General features: G+C 34.0%; 1 protein-coding gene across 9 annotated transcripts in view; it reads right to left on the bottom strand.

Moving 5' to 3' along the window:
* EPHA5 (EPH receptor A5) overlaps positions 1 to 27122 on the bottom strand; it is a 313192-nt gene that overhangs the window by 127031 nt on the left and 159039 nt on the right. For 6 of the 9 annotated variants that reach the window (XM_032459293.1, XM_032459303.1, XM_032459295.1 and 3 more), the window contains exon 5: positions 25195 to 25530. The exons of 2 other annotated variants lie outside the window; for them this stretch is intronic. In XM_032459293.1, coding sequence (XP_032315184.1) covers positions 25195 to 25530 — 336 coding nt within the window. Of the gene's footprint in view, positions 1 to 8177; positions 9085 to 25194; positions 25531 to 27122 lie in introns of those variants that run through there. One more of the 9 variants, XM_032459345.1, reaches the window with a different exon arrangement.

Below are 27122 nucleotides of genomic sequence, written 5' to 3'. Positions count from 1 at the left end.
TCATTGTTTTATTAGGGTATAATGTAAATCAATGTAACCAACAAAGAATAGATAGAAAGAAATAATAACCTGAGAACCCACCTTCAGAATACACCAACATTATTATTCTTCTTAGAGGTAGGAAAATAGACATTTTGATAAGCTACATGTACTTTCATTTGTGAACTGAAATAAACATACCACATTTGTTTCTCTATTGAGCGTGGGAGAGGAAGGAGCACACTGGATTTTACATGAAGAAGCAGAATCTTGTTTTGGTTAATGGAACAGTGTCTGGTATCAGCCTGCCTGGCTTGTGTACTGGATTTAGCACTGTGACTTTTAGGCAAGTTATCTAAACTCAGTGTTCTCATCTGTCAAATGAAGAAAATATTATGCCTACATCACAGGGTCATTATTAGGATAGAATGGTTTAATTTATGAAAACAATATAGTAAGCATTCCATAATTTACATAATAAATAATGACATGTCCCTCCTATTTCTTCTTCTGTTAAAATAGATTTCTATTTGATTTGAGAATTATTCTATTTATGTGAACTAATATTTGCTAATAATCATTTTTAAATATATATCCCAGCCAGATGAGGAGTTAAGAACTCATAATTTCAAATGTATGTTTTTTTCTACAATGCATTATTTAGTTTTTCTCTACAATGAAGAGTCTAATGGCCTAAAACAGCGGTTTTCTAAGCATAGATCAGCCCCTACCACATCAGAATTAGTAGGTATAATTATTAAAAATGTAGGTACTTTGACCTACACTATATCTACTACATCAGAGTCCTGGATGTTTTTGAAATGCCACTGTAACATACAAATGTATGCTTTTAAAATTCATTGTTAAGGAGAGTTGCTTAAGAACGAACTTCTTGAAGAAGGTTCCCACAGTGTGATAAAGGACTCTATGTACTTCCACTGTAATAAATTTTTTCACATTAAAATTTTTTATTTTCAGTTACTTTATCTTAAAATTTTGAAGCAATAAAGTTAATTTCATACTAAGAAACTTTAATGGCTCTTCAATGAACAAAAAGTTAACTACTTTTACTCTGGTTTTAGAGACCTCCAAAATCTTGCACCAACATCCCTTTCCAAACTAACAGTCCCATTGTTTCACATGCAGCCCAATCAAACTGGACCATCTGAAGTTCTTCCTTTGCATCCTTGAGGATAATAATTCTATGCTTTTACTCAATATATTCCACAGCCCAGCGTGTTCTTGTTGGTCTCAACATGTCTGAATTCTACCTACATTTCATGGCCTTATTCAAATAGTATTTCCTTCATGAAATAAAGGAGATTTTTTATTCTCTTATCTGGAAATAATTACTATTTCTTTTGAATGTCCACATTGATTCATTAATCTCCTTAATAGATCTACTTTTAATTTTGTCATAGTTACTTGTGTACATACATAATTTTTCACATTATACTCACTGAAGGCAGGAATTATGATTTATTTTTGTATGTTGAATATTGCCTAGAATAGTGGCTTTCTAATAGAAGATATGAAAATGATTATAGACTAAATGTATTAATAGAAATAAGGTTAACGTAAATATCTATACGTGAATGTGTTCAATCACTTATTTAATTAGCCATTCACTGATAAGATTTATTTATGCCCATTTTACTCCACTTAGGATATGAGATTAATATCACCATCAAATAATTATATATTATTTAACATATATTAATATATTCATTAATATAAATTTGAATATGAATTTATTCTTCTAAACATCCCCCAATTTTTTCTTTCATTAATTTTAAGTGCCTAAGCCATACAATGAAAACGCATGTGAATGTTCACATCTCATTTTTCAAGATACCAGGAATCAGTTACATTTTTCCATTTTAAAGCCTGCAAACAAGGTGGGCAAGGAGCATAATCAGAAATATGAATTATCGTAGTTCTTAACCTCTGGAGATTAAACAGGGGCCAACTATGTCCCATGCACATCCAAGGAATAAAATAATCATATTCAACACTTGGTTTAACTGCTAATTCAAATAGACTCTAGAAACAAATTAAGAGAAATAATACATTTTACCAGTGGTCTTCAATTCAAATTTTCTGCTCTAACCTTTGCAAATTACCATATCACATCATTACAATTAAAGCTAAAGGAAAAGCAAAACAGCAATTTAAAAAATTAAGCCTGATTTTATGGAAAACTAGTTTTCCAACCTTCCTTGATTGTGATAGATCACAAATCACTGCTCTCTGGTGATCTGCATATTTCTTATAATATTTATAAATATTTCCATTTCACCAATGCACAATGGAAATATGAAAGATTACCTCTAGATAAGGTTTGCCTTTCTAATATGGTATCAAGTCAGTGGTCTTAACTAGTCATGTACGGGAGATTTACTTACAACGCATGATTACCTACAAATCCTTTTGTAACTTCTCACATGCAGGATATTACAAAAGGAAAATACATAGCATAGTAATGTATATAGTTTATTAAAGTTATTTACCACTAAAAAATTTTCCCAACATAGGAAAAATAAAATAACCCCCCAAATTTATCTGCTTATGCATTTTCAGTCTGTCTTTTGTTAGAACAGGGATGAAACAAACACTAAAGACACTACAACCAATACTGAGGACTCTGTAATTTTTATGAAGGAAATCTAAGGAAGAAGTATTTCAAAATCAGCAAAATCAAAGAATAATCAATTAAAAATGTATTTACTGATTCTAAAATATTCTGTTACCCAATCCAACATAACCCACTTGGTTGGCTAAAAAAAGGGCTTTGTATCCAGAGCTAATGTTTTGAATAGAAAACCTTACCCAAATCATATTTTGAAAAAATCTACCCTCTGTATGGAATTATATTTGAAATTCAGCCTGGGAAGTTTAAAAAGAATCTATTTTTGACCTTTTCCGTTCTATTATTTGCTGTAATGTTAATGCCTTGAAAATAAATAAATATGCTATAATTTTTAAACTAACATATACACAAATATGTATAATGATTCTGATGATAAAACATATTTAGGAAAATTAAAAATATATGGGTACAGAATTATGTTCATCTATGTAGAATTTAGTCTTAAATTTCAAATGCATATTTTATAATACACTTACATTTCCAAATATGAACTTAACTATCTTACTGGAGATAGCCAGACATAATCTGAATCTCAGTTCCATCAATAACCACAATATTGAGTAATCCTTAGTTTCCGTGTGACTCAGTTTTCTTAGCTTCAGGTGAAGATTCCGTTTGGGAGAATTAAATGAATATTGAATGTTAATTACTTAGCCTTGTGCCTGGAATATACTAAATAGCTGTTAGTTATAAATAATGACTTTAATCAAGGTCAACAGACATATAGATTAAATACACAATAAAAGTATATTTATATACTTTATACAATATGCAGGCATTTGAAATACAATATTACTTGCCAGCTTCAAAGATAGGTAGATATAAAGACTGGGAATATTCTTCTAAGTAGTTACAGTAACTTTTTCAAACATTTTGTATTAATTTGCTATCCACTAGTTAGTTCCTTAGTTACACTAAATGGAAGTTTCTCTCATCCTCTGTAATAATAATGGTGGATGTAGTTGTTCGTATGTGAATTGTGCATGCATGAGTGTGTGTGTGTTTGAGGTGAAAGAGGAGATGGAAAATTAGGTTATATCACAGAGCTTTTTATTATAAATAGTATTTTTAATGATTTTGTTCTCAGATTTCATATGTAACCATTTCACAAAAATTGTAATGTGAGAAATCATCAATTTGCTATCAGATGTCATATATTCTGTGTGTGATAAAATAGCCATAAACACTCGAAATAAACATAAACATTTACTATAAGTTTCTACATAATCACTATAATTTCATTTAAATTATAAATATTTCACAATGCTATACCACATTATTGAATTTCAACATTTTGAGAGTTATGTTCACCTATCAACAAAGCAACAATTATGTGCAAATCCACGCCAAGCCACCAGGACTAAATAAAGAAGCCCACAACTAGGATTGTTTGAGATGATGATTTTAAGTGGGGAATAAATTCAGTCACTATTTAACATTATATTTCTACTTTGCTATACAATTTTGTTGTTTTTGTCAGTATGTTTGTTAAATGTTTCTTTATGTTTGTTTTTACGTAGTTTATTCATAGGTATGCAAACTGTATCCTGTAAATCACAGATATTTACACAGAAAATATCACTGTGTTTATATCATTGTAAACCTAAATATGTAATATGGCCATTCTTTTAAAGGACTTCCAATTTGCACACATTACCAGATTTTTGATATTCAGGTTTACAGAACATATAGCAGATAAATTAATAGTGTTTCCTTGGCATTTTTTTTTTTGCTGTTTTTAAGAAGTATTGATTTTATTATATCCTTCAAACAAAAATTCAATTAAAATATATCACAAAAGAGCAGATTAATAGAGGAAACAGAAAAAAGTTTATCAAATGAGCTAGTCTATAAAGCTATAAGTCATGACTTTCATAAACGATATATGAACTTTGCAACCTCAGACACAAAATGACACATTTAATGAGTACAACAGAACTTCACTGACAGCTAATAAAATGGAGCATATTTAAAAACATGATGTATCCAGACAGCCAAGTTTCTTAAGCTTTTAAATATGGATATAAAATATTATGAAACATAAGAGGAACAAAATGAGAACAAAAGCCAATAAGGATATGTTACCACAAGTCAGGTCTATAGAGATTCAGTGACAGAATATAATAGATACTGAATAATTATGCAGTTAACCATGTAGAACATGCCAGGAGGAAAGAAGTATATGCACACTTAAGATGATGGACGGATTGTTAGACAGACCGATAGACAGATAAACAGCACAATCCATACATTTCTAGGCATTTGTAAGTGCACCACAGATGTTGGCTATTTTATGAATTTCCAGTTGCTGTAAGGAAGGAGCCCCCCAGATTTGGTGACATAGATCAACAATGACTTACTATTTCTCACAATTCTAAGCATTGGCTGGGTGATTCTTCAGCTAGTCTTGACTGAATTTACTCATAGGGCTGTGTTCATCTCACGGAATGGCTGCGCACTAGGCTTGCCTCAGACAGCTCATTCCCAAGTCTAGGACTTCCTATGGGAGCTCTCCTCTCCAGGTGCTCTCTCATTCTTTCAAAGGCTACACCAGGCTTCCTGACAGTATGATGATCTCAGGGTTCCAAGAGGTATGAGAGGAAGCTACCGGTCTTTAGAGGCCTTGGCTAAAGATTTTAGGCCTCACTTTAATACTCAGCGAAAGTCACAAGCCAGCCCAGATTGCAGAGTTGGAAAAACAGACTCCATCTCTTGATGGAAGGAGCTTTAAATGCTTTTATACCCTATCATAGCTATCATTTTTATTCCAGGATCTGGAAACTTAAACAGAAATCTTTATGTCTGCATATAGAAAGAATGAAACAAACTCTTTAGCCAGGTCTCCAAAAATTTATGCTAATATATGCAGTCTTGAGAATATAAGATTATACTGAATAGTTGTTATCTATAAGAAAATAATACTTTTAATATTTTCCCAGGAGGTCAGTGTATAGCACACAGAGGTATCAGTCTATATTTTTATTGTTGAGGTTGTAACTAATGTTTAATCTAGTACGTGACACAAGCAGTCATATTATGAATGCAAACATACTCATATGATTTATATTTGCAGCTAAACTAAACAGTATTGGTAACAGTTTTTCTTTTTCAATGAGGCCAAGATCTCTCTGCCACTTACAATATATGTGCTCTCCTAGCATGCACATTGGTTCATTCTGTATCCCAGGAGGCTTTCTATTTGGAAAGTCACTCAGCACAATGGACTCTTTTCTTGGGCATTTAGTAGTAACACTCATAAGATGAAGCCTTATGAAATCTTTCTCTTATAATCTTATATTAGACATGAAATTCATGGTTTCAGTGATATCAGTGAAGTAAATCCTTTTATTTAAACAGGACTTTAGTTATTTAATATGTCACAGTCATGAGTTTGAAACAATTTTACCAAAGTTATGAGAAATATCACTGCTGCTATAAAGGATCTTTGAAGTATGCTTAGCGTGCATGAGGTCCTGGTACCTCCATCAAAATAAATAAATACATAAACAAACAAACAAACAAACAAACCTAATTACCTCCCCACCACCCCCACAAAAAATAATCTTTGAAATAATGGGAAGCTCTTTACATCAGTATTTGCACTATGAGAAAGGAAGAACACTAAAGAATCAACAAGGTTAAACGTGAAAAGCACTGGATAGGGATTCCAGACATCTATATTGCAGCATCAGACTGTCCAATGCTAAGTAGCCCTTGACAATTACTTCACATTCTACTGTCCTCATTTAAATATAAATCCATTCAGATGTTGTCAAAAGTCATCGTCCACAATGTAAATCATATACAAGTCTTTGTAAAATTTTTCTTTTGGCATTTAGTTATTTAGTTTGTACAAATATACTTCTCTTGGCAGGGGGAGGAATGTATTTGGGATTAATATTGATGCTTATGTGTACAGAGATCCTAAGAAAGAATAAAAAAGCCATGGTCACAACTCTTAAATGTAGACATCAAAGATGATTCAGCGAATTAGTGAAAAATGTTTCCTGACTCTTAAATTTAAAATGTATCCATAAATTTCTTTCTCACTAATTAAGGTTAAGCAAATGATTCATTACTCTATTTGTTTTCTTACACTAAAAATACCCAGATCCACTAAGACTATAACAATATGAAATATAATTTTATTTAGAGACTTCATAAGCTTTGCCTTTCACTTATTCTAAGAAAAACAAAATTGCAATTGCAGAGTATCATGGAACATATGAAAGAAACTCCAGACATATGCTAAGTAAAATAACAACTTTTTATAAATGTACAGAGTAGGAGTCCCAAAAATGTGTACTGGTTGGGACTCAATTTTGTTCATTTTAAATAATTAAGTTTCAAAACTCATCAGTCTTACCATATGTAGATTATTTTCTACATTTTTTTCCTATTCAGAACCAATTTAAAATGACTGACATGCCTAGAAATTTTTTTTAAAAAAGGGTGGGGGGAAGAAGATATGTGAAATCTGCCTCCAGGAACTGATAAAGCAACACAAAGGACAAGCTGGCACTCAATTAACCTAACCTAAATAGATAATAATTTACACAATCTTACAAAGAACTGAGAAACCAAAAACTGTGATAGTTTTACCTAACAATAATTTTGATGTAACAACTTATGAAATAATTAAATTGTATCAATGAATAATCTACAGATGATGAAGTACAACAGTATTTTTAGTATTTTAAGAAGAAATCAGGCAAGACTACTTAAAACATAGAAATTATGACCAAATGTGCATGTTGACAAAATTAGGATAATTCCATCTGGAAAGCAAAATTGCTTTTGGGCTCTTGAGGAGTCAAGAACTGGTATCAGTATTTAGAGGAGATCAGTTTTCTATTAATAAAATTACATTTTAAAAACTTCCTGATTTTGAAAATTAATAACATTTAAATTAATTATATTATTTATTTAATCATTTGCAAGCACTTATTATAAGTTAGAATCATCCAAGTCATTGAGAATTTAGTCACGAGTAAAACATGCATAATCTCTGCCCTCAAGGAGCTTATAGCATGGTGGGGAAATAAATAAGAAAGCAAAAACATACTTGTATGAGTCTGATAAATGTTCCAGAATACTGAAGTGAAGTACCTATCTCAGATTTGATGATTCAAAGAGAGCTTCTTGCAAGAAGTCACCTTAGCTGGGAAATAAAGATTGAGTAGGTGCTAACCAAACAAAAAGTGGAGGTAATGGGGGTCTGGGGGTGTCTCCCATGTGGGGCCCCATGCTAACAGACACTGTATGACATCTTTTAGTGTGAAATCTAAAAATGACTTGAGAATTAGGAATAGAAATAGTAACTACTTTGCTTGATAAAAACAATAAAGTATGGAGTTTTTTAAGACAAATATCTATTTGTAAAAAGATACCTTTCAAGAATTTTGGTCATTTATTCACTCACTCATTCTTCCAACAAATAATTATCAAGTTCTTTCTACTTGCAAGTGCATTTCTTGGCAAGAAATTGTAGTAAAGTTCCCGCATTTAATGGAACTTATATTCTCAGGGTGAGACAAAAATACATACAAACTAAGTGAGTTACACAGTGTTAGAAAGTGCTCTGTTCTGTGAGGGGGTGGGGAACCCGATAAATGAGATACAAAAGGCCAGGATGAGGGACATGTGTACATAGGCCAGTGCATGTGCACAAGCATAAACACAATTATAAACAGGAGGGTCAGGAAACACTTCTGAAAATATATTTAAGCAAAAGGCATTTATTATGTCAAGGCAGGGAGACAATGGAAATCTGGGGGAAGATGGTTTTAGGAAGAAGTAACAGCAAGTAGAAAAGACCTGAGACTGAAAAGTTCAATTATCAAGGAGGCAAGTGTACCTAGTAAAGTAAATGAGAAAGCATTGAGAGATGAGTTTAGTCAAAGAAGTGGAAAAGGTTCAGATCTTGTAGGTCAATGTTGTTTACTCTGAGTGAGATGAGGAGCAATGAGAAAGTATTGAGCAGGGAAGTGATATCATTTAACGTATTTTAAAGAGATTCCTGTGGCCACTACGTGGAAAGTAAATTGTGGTAGTCCAAAGGGTAAATAAAGGGATTCATTAGACTATTATAATAATTTAATTATGAAACAATAGTGGTTTGGATCAAAGTGTTAGCAAGGGAATGGGTGGGAAATAACTGAATTATAGATTCATTTAGGTACAGAAGAGTTAGGATTTAGTGATGGTTGGATGTCGGATGTGAGGAGGGGAAAGCATCATAAAGTTGACATTATGTCAACTCTTAAACATTACTTGGTAATATCTGATTGTAAACACACTCTTCATCTGGGTTGCTTCTTTTCCTTAAAATTTTATGAGCCAGCAGTCCTGTTATTAAAGTCAGATGCTTAAGATGAAGGCATCTTTACTTGAAGCCACCTCAGTGCATTTGAGCCTACTACTGTCCACATGGATTTCCCACATCCTTCCTGCATCTGGGAAGAGAAGGAAGAAACGATACACACAAAATCGATAGCTCCTTTATCACCAATGGGACAAGCAAGATAGTTATTTAAAAAATACATAAAAGAGATGGCAATAAAGCTGAGTGAAATATGACACTCACCATTTGTTTCCAATAGACCACACCCATGACAAACCAAAGTACGAAGAAATTATTACTTTGTCTTCTACTCAGTGGGATAAGCAAGGGAAAGATGGTAGAAAGGCAGCCAATCAGAACAACATATATGAAGGTCAGAAAGCGAGACTTTGCATGCTTAGAGAATAAATTATGGTGATTACAGAGTCTTTTTGACTGGGCTGATCTTTTGCCTTGTTTCAGCCTGTAGAAATCAATGAATGTGATGATGTGTAATTTTTCTTGGAAACCTAACTTCAACAAAGAGATAAGCTGCAGCTTGAAAAATCACATGGAGAAAAGCCCAGTTATCCCAACCAAGGCCTTTCAAAATAAGCCAGTCTGCTGATCTTCAGATGGATGAGAGAGATCAACAGAGTCACTGTGGTATGCAAAATAATGGTCCTCCAAAGACAGCCATGTCCTAATCCCCAGAACCTCTGAATATGTCACATTACAAGGCAAAGGGAAATTAAAGTTGCAAAGGGAATTAAGGTTGCTCAACAGCAGATAAGGAGATTACCCTGGGTTATCTGGGAGTGTCCAATATAATCAGAAGGGTATATATACATGAGGAGGGAGGCAGAAGAGGAAGTCAGGGTAAGGTAGTGCAAGAGGGACCTGAACTACCATTGCTGGGTTTGAAGTTGGAGGGAGGGGCTCACAAGCAGAAGAATGCAGGCATCCTCTCAAAGCTGGGAAGACAAGGAGATTAGTTCTTTCCTAGAGCCCCCTAAAGACAATATAGCCTTGCAGACATCTTGATTTTAGCCTAATGAGACCCTTGTTGGACTCTGATATGAATGATAATTATCAGAGATAATTGTGTTAAATAATAATAAATCCGTGTTGTTTAAGCCACTAACTTTGCTTTATTTGCTACAACAGGCATAGGAAACTAATACAGTCACTTATGCAATCTCCAGCTGACTATGGATGAGTAAAGCAAGCTGGAGCAAGATGAAATGCTTAGTAGATAGAGACTCTTGAGCAAAAATAAATGGCTATTGTTTAGAATACTGAGTTTTGGGGGTGGTTTGTTACATAGCACATAGCCAAGCATGCTTGTGTAATAAAATGTCATAACTTTATTTTTTTTTAAGTGAGAAGAGAAAAGGCTCTTGGGCAGAACTCTGAGGAATAAAAATGTACAAACTGATGGGAAGAATACAAAAATTAACAAAATAAATGGCAACCATAGCCAAAGATTTTTTTTTAAAGGAGGGTTGAGTGTTCCAATAGCAAAAAGGTTTTACTCATGCAGGTGTTTGAAATAGTAACCACCTTTCACAAAACATTTATGAATCAAAAAAAAGAACAGTGCACAAGGGCAACAAAATAAGCTGAGTCCTACTCTTCAATCATCTATCCACCCTCTACTGTGCCATAGCTGCTGAGTTTTGATGGGACTGACTCTGCTTGTGAGTCCTTGCAGAGGACCATGGGGAGGTCCCTGGAGAAGCCCAGGGAGAATGAGCCAGCTGGTCTATTTCCAACCCCTCATCACAGTGATGGGCTCAGCAGTGTGCCTTCTCTCAATGTGGCCCTTGTGCTTGAGGCCTAGGACTTTCAGTTAACAAACGGAGGAAGAGAAGTTTTCTTTCCTTCTGGTATGATGAGCTATCCATATATAAGGTCTGGAATTGCTGTAGCTATTTTGCTACCATGGGAGAATTCCATCTTATGTCAAAGCAGACCCAGAGGAGGGTCCAGCTCTGAAAATCTCAGAGAAATAAAGCCAGATCCATGATCAAACTATTCCTGAAACTTGTAACTTTCAGTGATAAAATATGTCCCCTGCATTGCTAAAAGCACATTCAAGTTAAATGTATGTTATGTGCAGCAGTTTGGCTGTTGCAGAGTCAAACAATTATGAATTTAAATCAGTAGGCTATTCAAATAAGTAATACTGTAAAAAATAGGGATACAACTTACATACTTCAATGAGTTGGTGTGAGGAGTAAATAAGACAATGGATGACACCTCTGGTTGTTTATACTTCAGAAAATATTATGTAAAAAAATAACTCATGAATAGGAGAACTAAAACACCAAAGTCATGGCTAGATTAGATGAAATCTGAGATACCCTGAGTTTCTCAGAACAAAAGGCCAGGGTTGCATGAAAGTGAGGACCTTAATGGCTATTTAATAGCTACTTGGTAAAGAGGACCAGATTCAGGGACAAAATTCAAACTGTCTCTATTTCCAATTTCACCAAAAATATTTTAGATATTTTACTAAGAAACTTAGTTAACATATCTTTATAAAACTAGAACAACATGGAACATGGTGATATTTGCTATAATTATCATTATCATTATTGTCAGCATCTTTAAAATTAGTTTAAGAAATATTTAAATCAGAATTTAAAATGAATTCTGATTAAATATGAGATAACTATACACATTACTAAGACAAAAACAAATTAAAAAATTAAGAGAGGGTGGATTGCTGTTAAACCAGAGTCTAGCTGCACCATCCATGTGACTTTCTAAGAAAATAATAGTTGTTTTTCAAGACAGGATCCTTTTAAAAGTTCAAACAATTTTGAGCCCAAGAACCTCATCTCACGTGAAAGTAACAGAAGCCTGTGAGGGATGTTCTAAACACAATTGTAGACTACGTATTTTCTCTGCTGACTTGTAATAACCAAGTTTGTGAATACTATCTCTATTAAATGCCTCACAGTGACAGACAGTGTTATATTTTTTTTCTGTAAAGATAAAGTAATGGTAAGGCTAGAAATAACAGTAGTGGGTTTAAGAAAATAGAGGGAAAAAGTCAAGCTACGTGACATTCAGATCCCCTACCAATTACATAAGAGTGTGATTTCACAGTTTTAGGAGGCAAGCCACTATGTTTCCAGTCCTAATCCATAGAAAAATAGATGTAAATCCCATGATCAACTGAATGCTTAACCCCCTCTGAGAGTACGAATATTAGTATCATATTGGACAATGTTTAGAATTATTCCTTTATTCCTTGAATCCTTCGATCCTTACACATAAATTTTAATTGTCTAAACTGGACCAAAACAAAAACAGCCTTATCTACAGCTTCATTTCCACAGTTTCAGGTACCCCCAGTCAACTGTGGTTCAAAAATATTAATGGAAGATTCCAAAAATAAACAATTCATAAGCTTAAAATTGCCTGCTGTCCTGAGTAGTGTAATAAAAATCTTGCACCAACAAGTTCCATCCTGCCTGGAATTCCCAACCATCGACATCCTCTGCTCCTTACACTGCAAAATCCACATCGTCATGGCTCAGTGATCCAGGATCACCAGCAGCAGATGATCCTTCTTCTGACCAATCATCAGAAGGTCAACAGCAGCCTAACACTATGTCACAATTCCAAGGTCATTCATTTTAGCTCATCAAGTAGGCATTTTACCATCTCACATCATCATCGTCACAAGAAGAAGGGTGAGTATGTTACGGTAAGATATTATGAGAGAGAGAAAGAGAGAGACCATATTCACATAACTTTTATTACAGTGTATTCTTATAATTGTTCTATTTTATTACTAGTTACTATTGTTAATCTTTTACCATGCTTAATTTATACATTAAAATTTATTAGAGGTATGTAAGTATAGGAAAAGAAACATCGTATATACATGTAGGGTTCCATACTATCCAAGGTTTCAGGCATCCACTGGGGGTCTTGGGATGTATCCCCTGCAGATAAGGAAGAAACTACTTCCTTAACCACTAACTACTACTACCACGCCCATCACTACCAATAATAACTTAAAAACACTACTAATTTACTCTTTAGAAACAAAGTTTTTTCCTGAAATAGAATTACTTTCTTCTATACCTATAGCATATCAAGGGTTAATTAAGTTTAAGTAACAATAAATGAAGCCTTATGAATATGAGTAGACTGTTAATGACAGAAATCATTATCTGAAAGGTTAATAATTTATAGAATACTGGAAGTTTTCACCTTCAAATGGCATTTACTGTTTCATTAGAAAAAAATAAAAATTGTTTCAAAATAGACAGACACCATCTAAATTCACATACTTTAAATACATGGATATACCAAAGCAGAGAAACTTCACTGTTTGTAATAATACTGTATTTATATTTCAGTTCAGACCACGAGTCTAAGAAGAATCATTGCTTGAGTTGTAGTTCAAGCACTGGTTTGCAATACAGGTCATATCTTCAGGCCTTCTAGACTTGAAGATTCAATAAACTAGCCTCTCTTTTCTTACTAATGGAAGAAAATTTGTAAAAAGTGAGATCAAAAAGCCAGCACTTAAAGTATATTTTGTTTAGTGGAAAACATTTCACATCTTCAAAGAAACTCCTCAAGTTAGATGCTTGTTTTGACAAAGAAGATACTGGTGTCTTTGCACCAAGCCACAAAATATGTAATTTGCTCTGATGGTATTCCAATAATGTATTAAATGGATTGTCAAATATTAACAAAATTAGGTATAACAGAATAAATAAAAATGCTCCCAATAGTCAAACAGTAGTAGGATATTTTTTCCCACTTCATTTTGTGTTAATATGTCATTCTATAATAGGTCATTATCAGCAAAGATTGATTATGCTGGTATTGATGCTCACCAGACAAAGCATGACTATTTAAATACATGTGAGGGCAGTTACAAAATGGTTTATCATCTATTTTTAATAAATGCAACTGTATATTCTGACTAAGTGGATCTGGATGAATGCCTCTACAGACATGTACATGTGATAAAGGAAACAAAACAGAGAAAAATAATGTGAAGTTAACAAGTCAATCCAAGTTGGGAGGGGATAGCTCAGTGGTAGAGAGCATGTTTAGCATGCGTGAGATCCTGGGTTCAATCCAGTACCTCCATTAAAAAATAAAATAGATAAACCTAATTACTCCCCCGCTATACAACAAAATTTAAATAAAATAAAAATAAATAATTTTTTAAAAAGAAGTTAATCCAGATCATCTTTCAAAGCAGCTATTGCTGCTGAGTTTAATACCCAAACTGTCACTAATTCTTTTCTGTTTTACTTTATTAGACTTTATTCTTCTATTCTTTAATTTTTTAGTAGGAAAATAAAATCTACAGTTACAGTAGGATGGAGCATGCCTTCAATCACTTTTGAATCTCTCAGAAGCTCAGTTACGTATAATGAATGCAGGAGGTGCTCAGTAAATACTTGGTGTTTGAATGAATGGCAGTCAATTTCAGGAAAATCACATGAAGAAGTCATTTCAACACACTGTGCAAAAAAAGTTGCAGTATTCTAAGTAAACTTGGTTTAGAACCTAATAGTGGACTCATGGGTAAGCTTGATTTAAATACGATTTTGTATCTGTGGTTTCACTATTATGCTACATCTAAAGAGCACAACAGGAAGATTTACATGATGCCAGGTCATTGGGAATCCTTACAGAAGCTTGTTCTCAAGGACTAGCAATAAAGAGCAACAGCACTTCAGAGTGAGGTTTCAAACAAACTGATGTTCTATGCATATCAGTTTACAATATGCATCTTTATACAAACAAGTTCAAAGCATACATGCCAAAGGGACAAATGATTGAATAGTTCAAAATGCTGAGATGCTCTGATTCTGAACTGAACCACCAGAATGTTTGATGGTTCATATTGGAAATGGATTTCTGACCATGTTTCTGTTAAATAGGGAATGAGTTTGAAACCAGAATTACACAAAAAAGCAGAGTTTAAAACTAGCTTCCAGGTGAGCAGTAGGCAGAATCGAGTACCCACAGTGGAGAGAAAGAAAACAGTATTAACAGAATCATTGCTGGTGTAAAAACAGGATGTCAGCAGGTATATTGTAAAGAGCTTTTGAGAAAAGCAACATCAAGTAAACCTGATTAAGGGTTGTCACCATTTTCCTAGAGATGAGGGACAAGAAACAAGTATCATAACCTCCTGCAAGTGTAAGTTTTTCTCAAAAATGTGGGTCAAACACACCCTGCAGCAGAATTACTGCCTGTGTTTGCGTATGGTAAAATACGCAGATTCTTGGGCCCTCCCTTGGGATCATAAATTCAGAGTGTGCAGTCCACGAGTAAGTAATTCATAAACACACTATAGATTGAAAATGCCATGCATTGCTCTCAAATAGCACAGTATTCATTATACAAAATTCTTCTGTGGAACGAGTGCAGTTCTCAGTGAATCCTTTTGTCAACATTAAAGTGTCTAAAGAAAGACAGATTAAGAAAGTAGGCAGGCTAGTAGGCAGCAGCATTAAATAATAATGTCTTATTTAAGGGTTCTGGAAAGTCTAAACCTAGGAATTACAGTTAGGGCTCTGTGTCTAGATCCTTAGTTTAAAAGAGAGGGGGCACCAAGCACAAACAAAAAACCAAATCTTTGGCATGTAACTATTTGAAGAATTCCAAAAATCTTTAAAACACATTGCACATCACACCAGCAATTGAAATTATAACACTAATTTGAAAAATAGAGAAACCATAGAACTCATTATTTTATGAAATATTTTAAGAAGCATAGATTCTAGGCATTATTGTGATCCCCAGGGAGAAATTTCAGAAAAAACAGTAAGAAAGCAAACAGTCATAGTGCCTGTGCTCCATGTTGTGTGCTTTCTCAAGGAAGCAGCAATTTAAGTGGATGGGAAGACTGAGCTACCTACAGCAACATAAGAAATACAGCAATATTCACTAGTGATTCAGAGTATAATACCTCTAGGGTAAGAATTTCTTGGTTCAGATTCCTATTCCCTCACATACTAGATTTGTGACCATGGGCAAATCACTTCACATCTTTAAACTTCAGCTTCTTCACCCTAAAAATGGGAATAATGATAATATTATGTCATGAAGATATTGCCAGGATCAAATAAGAAAATCCAAATAAAGTTCTTCATGTAGCAATGTGTGCACAGTAAGTGCTGAAACATGCTACCATCATGACCTCTGTCACTGGTACCACAATAGGTAGAAGGGAGAAAGGGAAGGAACAGAAGTTCCAGAAGTGTCTCTTTAGAAACCAGAGAAGTCTCTAGAAAGATTCTAGTCAGGGAACCAAACAAGGACGTTGATGGTTTCTAAAAATATTCCACCCTCTCTGCTAATCCTTATTAGATAAACCAGAGATGAACTATGGACATATTCATTAGAGTCTCATCTTGGAACTAATGACTGTTTAGAAAACAGTAAACAGGCATAGGAAAAGCAGAGAAATTGCGCCTCACTTAAGCCAAGCTTCAATGTGGATGGGCAGCAGCTTCAGTTGGCAAAACTAAAAGATTTTTGTAGGGAGCCGTAAATAGAACACTAATCCGGTCACAGAAGCATGAGTGTAAGGCCAATGTAGAGCTATTCATGATATGTCATTAAACAAAGTAGTTGTCTCTAGGTACTTTCCCTTGGAAACTTTGACAATTGATTAATTCATAATTGACAATATTCATCCACAAACAGAAATAATAGAAGTTAACAAAATCTGTATCTTTTCCAAATATATTTTGATGAAAGTGAAAATTACTTGACTATTTTTTTATATACAAACTATTTCCCCCCTTTTTTGCCCTTACTTTGATGCTGTTTTTCACGTGTCATTTCTTTATGATATTGCTCTGGATATTTTTATAAATTGAAAAACTTCAATGCTAATATAAAACTTAGTGTCTTAAGAAATTATCAAAATAGAGTCACCACTGGAAAATGAACTTTTGTGATTTACTCACTTAAGAGTGAAGTAGTTGCTTTGTTACCTGTAGCATCACTGATTCTATACACTATCTTTCACTTTGGAATATTTTTCTTCTTTTCCATTTTACTTCACCAATGAGTTTGTTTATATAATACTCATAAAGTCTAAAGCCTATTTATCTCATAGTTTCTTCTATGAACTCACACTACATGGAATATTATTGAAAAGGTCCCTAAATACTACTAAAGTAACATTTATTAGGTATCTTTTCTGTGCCAGGCATTACTTTAATTGTTTTATAGATATTAACTCATTTAATCCTCACAAACATCCTATGTCATAGATACTATTATTCTTCCCATTTTACAAGTGGAAAACTGAAGTTCTGGGAGATCTGAGTAACTTTCCCACAATCACACAGGTAGTCAGTGGCAGAGACAGTATAAAAACCAGAATGTCTGGCTCCACAGTTGAGATTTTTAACCAATTTAACACTAATTTGCTGCTCAGTGTAACATATTAAACACACACACACACATACACACACACACAGATTCTACTCTGTGCATTTTATTTTGAAGACAACAAAACTATATTAGGTACCTCATGTAGGGAAAGGGGAAAAGAACTGAAAATGTGATATACTAGCTTAATTATTTTTATCTTTTCCTTTTTTTGTAAAATAAAATTTGTGAATACTAAATGAAAATAACTATATTAGGGCTTTAAATTGAATAGAGATGCCCACAAATTGGGCAGTCAGAGGATCTGTGTCTCTGTTACTGGGTGAGTTGCTGTGTACAGTGTAGCAGATGTATGATGGTTATAAGCAGCACACTAGATGGCCAAAAGCAACATGAGCGGATCTATGAAATATTTTGATTATGGTGAAAAAGATTAGGAGTCCGAACGAGACATTTAATATAACCATTACATTAAACTTAAAGCATATGCATAAAATGCTAAATAAACATTTAATAAGAATACTTAGGAATAAAAATAAGCAATTAATCTATGAAAAGGCTGCTGTTTAGGAAAATGCAAATGGATTTGGGATAAACGCAGTACATAAGAAAATACATAAACCAGGAGAGGAACTTGCTTAGTTCAAAGATGTAATGTGCCATGAGTTGAGACATATTATTGACTCAACCCTCATCACCTGAAATAGAAAAAAATACAGAATGAAGGAAGGAAAGAACACAGGGAGGGAAGAAGGAAGGAAGAGGGGGAGAGAGAAAGATACAATGGACAAATCTTAATTACTTGAAAAAACATATTTTTTTTAAATAATAGAGATAATTTGTTTAACAATTATATGCAGAAATTTTCATTCAAGTTTGACCAAATTCCCTGGATATCGTAGTTTAAATCCACTTTATATATTTATAAAACCCAGGTAATGAACTTTAGCTCTCCAACATAGAAATCAGAACTCAAAAACATCCAGATCCTTTTCCTGTTAGAACAAAGACATATATGGCTTGAGATTCATCAAACAGACTTGCCCAGGCAAGATACTGATTCAAATAGGCAACTTAAGAAATTAGGCTCTTTATGAAGTTTTCAGTTTTTTACCTTCTGCTGGTGAAGATGGCAGCAAAATATGAATATTTTGTTGGTGGCAATACTGAAGAGTTTTCAGCAGCCTCGAGTTTGAGATTCTGAAGTAGCAATGCTACTAGTGGCAGCAGCAATTGCAATAAAGTCAAGTGCTTGCTATTTATTGCTTGACAACTGGCTTCATCAGGCCAGATCTGTGGTAGAGTACTGGGCATTTCTCCTGAAAACATAGCCTCTAATCTTTGAATCGATTCTTCTCAATGATTGTATAAGCCACTTAATATCCTTTATTAAAAGCCTCTTGTGTTTAAACTAGCCAGAGTAAATGTTGTTTGCAAATAAGAGAATAGACATTAAAACCAAAAAATGTTCCCAAAAGAGAAGTGCTGCAGGAAACAGTCTTTTGAAGGAATGGGAATTTGGACCAGTCATTTGACTGGTTGCATTTCAGTGCAGCAAGAACCTATGTAGTTTTAATCTGATGACACCTGACAGATAGTGGCTTATGTCTCATCACCTCTGGTCATCTCAATAAAGTGATTCTTGATGGTAATATTTTTGGTGACCAAATTCCATCTGTTTTGATACTATAAAAGCATGAGAAATACAAGAAATATAAGAAGGACAGGCTGTGTCTATCTGCACAGCAGAATTTAAAGAAATAAAATAAGCTTTTTAAAGTTTAAATTCTCTGCTCAAGTCATACTGAGATAATCAGAGAGTCTTCATGTCAGAAGTATCTCATGTCCTCTGACAGTGGAAAGGATAACAGAACTGCACATCAAAAAGCAAGTCTCATCCCACAGAATTCCTAAACTGTGAAGATGATTGACTTTATTGCCTTGCTATATGAGAAAATGAGGCCATTGACTGAAAAACAAGTGAAATCCTGAGCACTGGAAAGCGAATATGTGGGAGAATTCAGGTGATTCAAAATACTCTCAACGTCTAAAACTTACCGAGTCTCTCTTGCTACCATTAAGTTGTTCCACAGCTGACTAAGGAAGCTGTTCCTTCATGTTTTCAATATCAAGTCCACATCTTATCTAAGATCATTAACTAAGAAAAGGAAGTAATTGTCTTCCTGCCCAAACCTATTACTTCATCCGAACTCAAGATCCCAACATCCTCTTGGGAGCCAATTATCTAGTCAACCCTGGGGACAAGAAGCTTCCTGAATATGAGTCTCACAAGATTCTATAACTTAAACTGAAGCACAGGGAGCATGTGTGAAAATAGGTTTTATGTGTTCCTTATGGAGGAGTGAGAAACGGTTTAATTTAAGCTGGTACGAATGCATGATTAGAGATTCTGGATTCAGTGTGCTTCTCCAAGTAGCTAGCACAAGTGCTAAGTGCTTCTTCAACCTATTGACCAAAATCTGGACTGAAAGGTGGACAAAGTATAAAGTTCAGATATTAGGAATTCCTTGTTTTAATGTAGAAGAAGAAACTGGGACCTACTGAAATGGGAATGTTAAAGTGGATTTATTTGCTAAGACTTATGAAACTATGCAATAATTGCATCTTCACAAAGGACCCAGAAGACACTTTATTTACGATAATGATGAGAAATAAATTGATGAGGACAGTGCCATCCTTATAAACAAAATCTCTATAATTTCTGTTCTCCAGACTTGAGAATACAGAGATTAGACCTACAGTGAAATGATTTCTTGATTTCTTTAGGGTTTAGGTGAGGCAAAGGTCAAGTAGTGGCACTTTACCACTAGAAGGAAAGTGAGCACAGACTTCATAATGGGTAGCAGATGTGACTGGAAAAAGTCAAGTACGACAGCATTTAGCGACTGAAGCAATGGGCCTTTTGATCTGTATCACCAATGATAGCAAGGTCTAAGAAATCCAAATAAAAATTTAGTGACCCAGTTAGTCACGGTTGCTTACCAATTCCCAGACCTAAGGGAGCTTACTTACCCCAGCCCCTTAAATGAAGAGGAAGGTGACTGTCCTTAAGAAGGACCGTGTAAAGCAGCATATGTCAATACTGTACATCTTCCCTTTTAGCCATTCTGAGAGGTGTCTCTGGCCATTTCTAAATAAGCAGGAGGGGAGTGTCACTGCCCAGATTATAAAATTTAGATTTCTAGATCTAAATTTAGATCTAGAAACTAGGATATAGAACACAGACCTCTCTGATTATTAAAATAACTGCCTCTGAGCCAACACTAATCCCCGTGGGTCCAGAATACCACTAAGAAACACTGATCTGAGGGGAGGCTATCGGGGTAATGTGATGACTGAGATTTTGTCCTGACCCCATATTACAATTGGTGCAGTGATGCCTCTATTCAATCCTTTGATTATTTCACCAAGTCATTGGTATATATTTGGAAGTTTTACTCTTCAACTGAAAGAAATCTCTGTCTCTGAAACCCATGTGGTAAAAAGCTGTAAAACTGTAGTAACGACCAACCTAAAGCATCTGCAGCCTACCAAAAGAGCAAGCACACATCTTTAGTGGATCCATAGAGAAATGCAGCAATTAGTGACATGATAAGAAAATGGAAGAGTCAAGAGTGGGGATTCCAAACACGCAGATTTAAATTTCCTGTTCAGTCTGTATAAAAGACAAACTAATCTTGGCAAATAACAATACATTTAATCAAGTGGTGATTGCAAATACAACCTATAGGTTCTCTCCACTGAAGAAAATCAACAAGGACCCTCAGAGTTATCACAGTAACAATGAATGGTCTAGCAAGCGACAATGAATTTTTTTTTTTTTTTTACATCTTGATAAACCAACAAAAAATATCTGTTGCCCCCTTCTCAGGGACAACTGTATAATTTTACTTTACTGTTTCAGCATTCTCCTTAATTTCCAACTCTACAGTGTAATTGGGTCTCAGGAACCCTGATCATCTCGACATCCTATGAGACATCATGCTGGACAACTACATGAATGACACCAAACTGAAAGTACTCCATTAAATGGAATTATCACATCCCCCAGAGACCTTTGCAAGATCCAAGAAATAAAACCCTTCAAAATATAGGAACCACATTTCTTAGTGATATTTCTAATAGCCTGGGACAGATTGGGACACCCCCTCCAAAACATTTGTTGTACTTTGCAACTCATATCATGTGAATCTAGCAATTAATGAAAAAGAATATGAAAATTAATATATGTATATATATGCATGACTGGAATATTATGCTGTACACCAGAAATTGACACATAATAACTAACTATACTTCAATTAAAAAGAAAAAAAAAATCTTGGTCTATTTCAGCTCAGAATTAGGATTCTGTACCTTTGCATATTGAAGTACTAATACTTTTGTTTCTTCAGTTAGAATAAGCTAAATCTTTCTCAAGATAAGTTGTACATTTATACATATTAAAAGAGCTTTAAGATGTAACTCTGGATAAAGTATGTCTAGTGCAAAATTATTTTAAAATAAAAACTTTAAAAATCTCTTTATAGAAGAATATGATAAATGCACACTCATTTGTGAGCAAATAATGAAACATTTAAAGTAACTGCTTTCAATGGGATTTTTAATTTTCACACTATGTCGATATATCACTCTTCATCTACCTATCTATCCATCTATCTAGCAGGTACATATTTTAGATGCCCTAAAATAGTAAAACAGAAGAACAATAGGAGTGAACAATAGAAGTGTTGTCATGTAAATAATCTAAATACTTCTTTGCAAAATAATTAGGTCAATTTTTTTTTAAAAGAATGAATTGTGTAAGAAAGACAAACTCACTAAAAAACTGGAGAAACTCAATGAATTTTATGCCTTTTCTAAGTTTGAGTTTGATAAAGGATGGTTTATATATCCATCATTTTATCCAATTTACAATTTGACTATTTGTTGAGTTCCTTACATAATGAACATATTCACATTTTATTTTCCTGTCGGTTTCCCCTTCTCACACACAGCATTCTTTTACCTTTTTGTAGGTAATTTCATTTCTTGATCCTCCCCTTCATATGTGTTTGTTTGCTGACCACATCATGATAATCCCCACAACAATTTTCCCATTCTTTCCTGTCAACCTCAGTACTATTTGCTGCACTTTAGAAGGACCATAAATTCCAACTAATTGTAGTATTTAGCTTTTCCTAAGACTTCATGTTTTACTAGACTATTAAACTATATGCAAAAAAGTATCATTTGAATTCAGACAACTTCTCACAAAAGCAAAATGCTAGACTCCATAATGATACAGTGGTTGGAAAACGTCTTAAATGCTGTATAGACATCCATAAATGAATCATTTAATCACTATCCTTGGCATGAAATCATTATTTTCTTTTAGAGACTGAGATCAGCCAGGGTTACCTAATCAATCTCAGTTTCTAGCTTAATACAAGATTCTCATCTTGAAAAAATTACTATTTTCTTCTTGTACTTTTTGGCTATAATTTTGAATCTGGACAGTTCATACATCACACTGATTTCACAAACATCAATCAATCAGAAAATGACAAAAAAATATAAATTTGAAACAAATCAATTAAGAAAAATGCATTTCTCAAAAAAACACTCCTTAGAGGAGATGGAAATGGAAGTGAAAATGTACTGAAAGAAGTTTTATATAAAATCCAGTACAGATAACTTTCTTCAGTTTAATGCTGAAAAAATATTCAAACATTAAAACCAACTATTACACTTTCTACAATGTTGGTACTTGATAAATGTCCAGCACAGTGGAATTAAATATAAGATTTTGTGGAAACTGAGATTTGGTTAGTCTGGAATGTAAGATACTGATATTTTTATTTTTTAATTTTTATTTTTTTGGTAGATTTGCAAGAATTTTACAGTATGTGTATTCTGAGAAAGTAGGGAAAAAAGCTGCAACTAAAAGTCAACAAAATGTCTGCTCTGAATACAAATGTTTGCTTTACATGATAGCCGTGCCTTGAACAGCTGGATGAAAATTATTCTTTCTTGGTATTTAAAGTATTTATAATTCAAAAAACACGCTTTGCATCCTAACAGGTCAGCAAGTAAAAGATAACTACAGCAAATACTTATTAATCTCATTATTTTAAATATAAACAGTCATTTCCTACATCTAGTTCATGAGAGAAATATCTTTCAAAGAAGTTAAGGTTATGCAAGCTAAACAATATTATCCCAAAGGAATACAACTCTTAATGCCTGCTCAGTATGCTTTCAGTATGTTGATGGAAGATTCACATGCAGAAGCAAGTAAGCTTGAAAAATGTTGCATATGAAACCTGAAATTGTATGTTTAATGCTAATACTTTTCTGATGTGGGAAGATAGTTCACATTCACAGAATGCTTGTGGCATCTAGAAACTGTGATGGAAAAATGACATACACTAGTATTGCCAGCAGCTGAGTCTATAACTGAAGGAAAACTTATTTTTCACTATTTTTGTCTAGTTCTTAAGCACTTTTATTAGTTTGACCTTAGATTAGGGAGTAAACAGAGAAAAATATACAGGACTCACTGAGGAAAGTGATAGATGTGTGTACAGTGTTTTTTCTCATGGAATAAAAACAGTGCTGTGAACACATACTCAACATGGATGAGAACATCTAGAGTGCGTAGAATGACTCAGTGAATTACTCAAATATCTTTATATCGTCTGGGCTACTTCTGAATGTTTCCCTCAGGTATAGCAATCAAAAATAACTATGAACTCAATGGCATGTGTTTTTCTTCTTTTCAAAAGATAATCACTTCATTTACCTGACACACCCAATAATTCACATTATTTCAGTGAAGACTTGATTACAACAGCATACTCTTGTCAACTAGATCATCTACCACCTACAAACTTAGACTAACATTATATGAATTAAGTCTAATTTGATTTGGTCAAACACATCCTATTCTACTGTGAGCTCTACTGGCAAGGATGTCCTCACTGACCAAAGTCCATCTGAGGCACTGTTAAGGTAACAAGCGTATGCCCCTGCACTGAGAGCTGTGGACAAGGAATAGAGGGTAAATTACATTTAATTCAGCCATAGTTTACCTTTGGTTTTTATTTTAGCAGAAGAGAAGCCCTCTACATTGATTTACTTAAAATGGAGTATGTGAGGGGAACCTTTAGGGGAATTAGCAGTTCAAGCAGAACTGTTTTCTTTGCTCCCTAATAATTACTCCCGAGTATTTCCAAGATCTTCCTATGGAGTAGAGATGTACTTTCACATCTATGGTAGTTGCACAATAGTTCATAGTTATTTTAATTTTGCTAAACAGATTTATCAAAGAAAAATTACCTCATGCATTTTTATAACAAGAGTGACAGAAATAATAAGAAAACCCTATTGCAATCTGCAAAAGAAATTCAGCTGTGGTGCCAAACAACCAAGCAAATAAAACCTGCTTGATTACAGCCAAATTAATGAATAAAACAAAAAAACTTAAAGTAAACAAAGCACCAAAAATGTAGATCTGAGCTACAATAATTGCCTTGTGTGAAATTTTGGGATAAAAAATAATTGCTAGCCAATGGATTTGAGCCAAAGATGTATTTTCTAATGAAAAAATTCAATTAAAATCTCTCTCTTTTTTTCTGTCCATGGCTGTGTCTGCTAAGAAAGCTTTAGCTTTTATTTGTTTAAAACTGAAAAAAAAAAAAAAAAAGCATTTCAAGATGTTTCGAATTTAAATCCTAACCCTCTGGATAATGGGAAGTTCTCTAACAGGTCTCAGGCAACTTGGCGCTCAGCTGTGGAGATACAGCCTAAGGTACATGATTTGGTTGGACATCACACTTACCTGCTTGATTTGTGGTTACATTTACAGACACATACTGCCGGGCTCCAGGGCTCAAGTCGGACACTCCATTCACTGCCTCAATCTCAAAGGTATAGTTTGTGTGAGCGAGCAGATCCACCATCATGACAGAGGTGTTTTTCAGGCCGGTTTGCTGGGGGAGGTACCTGACATGACCGCCACACTCGTCACACACACCTGCATGGGAGTTGCACTTCTTGCATGCAATATAATATGACACATCTTTCCTTCCACCAGTGTCAGCAGGAGGAATCCATTCCAGAAAGACACTAGTTTCATTAACATTTGAGATGGCATTCCGAGGAGCTGAGGGGGGTCCTGGTTTGCAAAGTAAAGTGAAAAAAACAAATTTTGAGATGATAAAATTAGGCATTTGTTTACTACACAAATCTCTGGTCTGAGGGAAAAAACAGATTTGCAATCAATCTTTTAAGCAGGGAGAATGCAAGAGTCATCAATTTGTAATAATCTTTGAAAAATCTTGTTATAGTTTTGTAGGGACAATAGTGGGGTTTATATCCTATAGAAATGACTTATCTTGGCAATCTTATGAGTTAAATTAAAGAAGATGTTTTGTTTAGTGTATATGTAAAGCATTATGGAGTAAAAACAAAAAGTAATGTGAGATAAAATTATGTATTCAAACAGTGGCAAGTTCTTCAGCAAGTCCAAGGAAAAATTTTCCTTGGGGACTGAACTGATTACTTCCCTCACAGATACTTGTCCCTGAAACCTAGGAAGTAAATCTGAAGTATTTACTAAGCAAGGAGCACAGGTAGAAATAGGAATTTTCACTGTGGCTCTTGACTACAAATTCTGCAGGAAGTTAAAAAAAATAGCCTTAGTTTATTCAAAATACATTGCATATCTACTGATCAATCATTAACAAAATTAGACCCTTCCTCATATACCAAGATAGAACTAGAATTTAAGTAGTTGATCAACACTACAATCTGCAATAAAATTTTGCTTACATTGATATCATTTTAATATTACGGCTCTGAAAAATTGTGAATTTTACTTAACTGGAAATGTAAAACTGATTTTAAAAATAACTCTCAAAAATACAATGAAAGGAAGAATGAACATGCTCAGACCTTGAAAAGATCAGCAGGATAAATTTATATATAAATAAGAAATAATACCCGTGTGCACATTGCTTTATTTCTGAAACCAATACTTAGCAGACTAAAGAGAACTAACATCGGTTACATATCAATTGTAGCAAATGTATAACTCTGGTGGGGGATGTGGATAATGGGGAGGCTATGCATGTGTGCCAGCAGGGGACGTATGGGAAATCTCTCTAATTTCCTCTCAGTTTTTTTATGAGCTTAAAACAGCTCTAAAAAAATAAAGTCTAAAATAATTGCATAATGTCTGGCTCTGTAGTAGATTTTCAGATATTTAGAGTTACAACCTCAGTCAGCTGTTAATATTATATGATCTGATGTACTCAAAGAGAAAATACACCTAAATTTGTTTCAAACTTAGTAAAGATTTCCCAACAGGGAATAAAATCGACTGTGATGGTAGCTGAACGGTTCATAAGCATAAATTAAGCTACTTAGGATGACATATCTTAGTTATCTTAATATACGCTGTCTGCTTTAGATACAGAAATTAGTATAAATTTCTACCTAACATTTATTAAGCCATGACTGCTGAGGACTAACTGTAAATGTAAAAAGAAAGCTACCTCGTATTTGTAAAATTTCACTTAAAGAACTCCATTAACGTAAGAGTTGCCATTTTTGACAAAACAGTCCCCACCTTGGCTATATTTGTGGTTGAGTCCTGTAAATTTCCCATACAACCTCACACACTTCAATATAAAACAGTCACTTTTAAGTTGAAACAAATATTTAAGTTGGAAATACAAGTATTATTTTTTACTATTACATTTAGCT

The sequence above is a fragment of the Camelus ferus genome, chromosome 2 (assembly GCF_009834535.1).
Source record: "Camelus ferus isolate YT-003-E chromosome 2, BCGSAC_Cfer_1.0, whole genome shotgun sequence".
NCBI lineage: Eukaryota > Metazoa > Chordata > Mammalia > Artiodactyla > Camelidae > Camelus > Camelus ferus.
The sequence above is the reverse complement of the archived record's forward strand: the minus strand, read 5'-3'. Positions and strand labels throughout refer to the sequence as shown.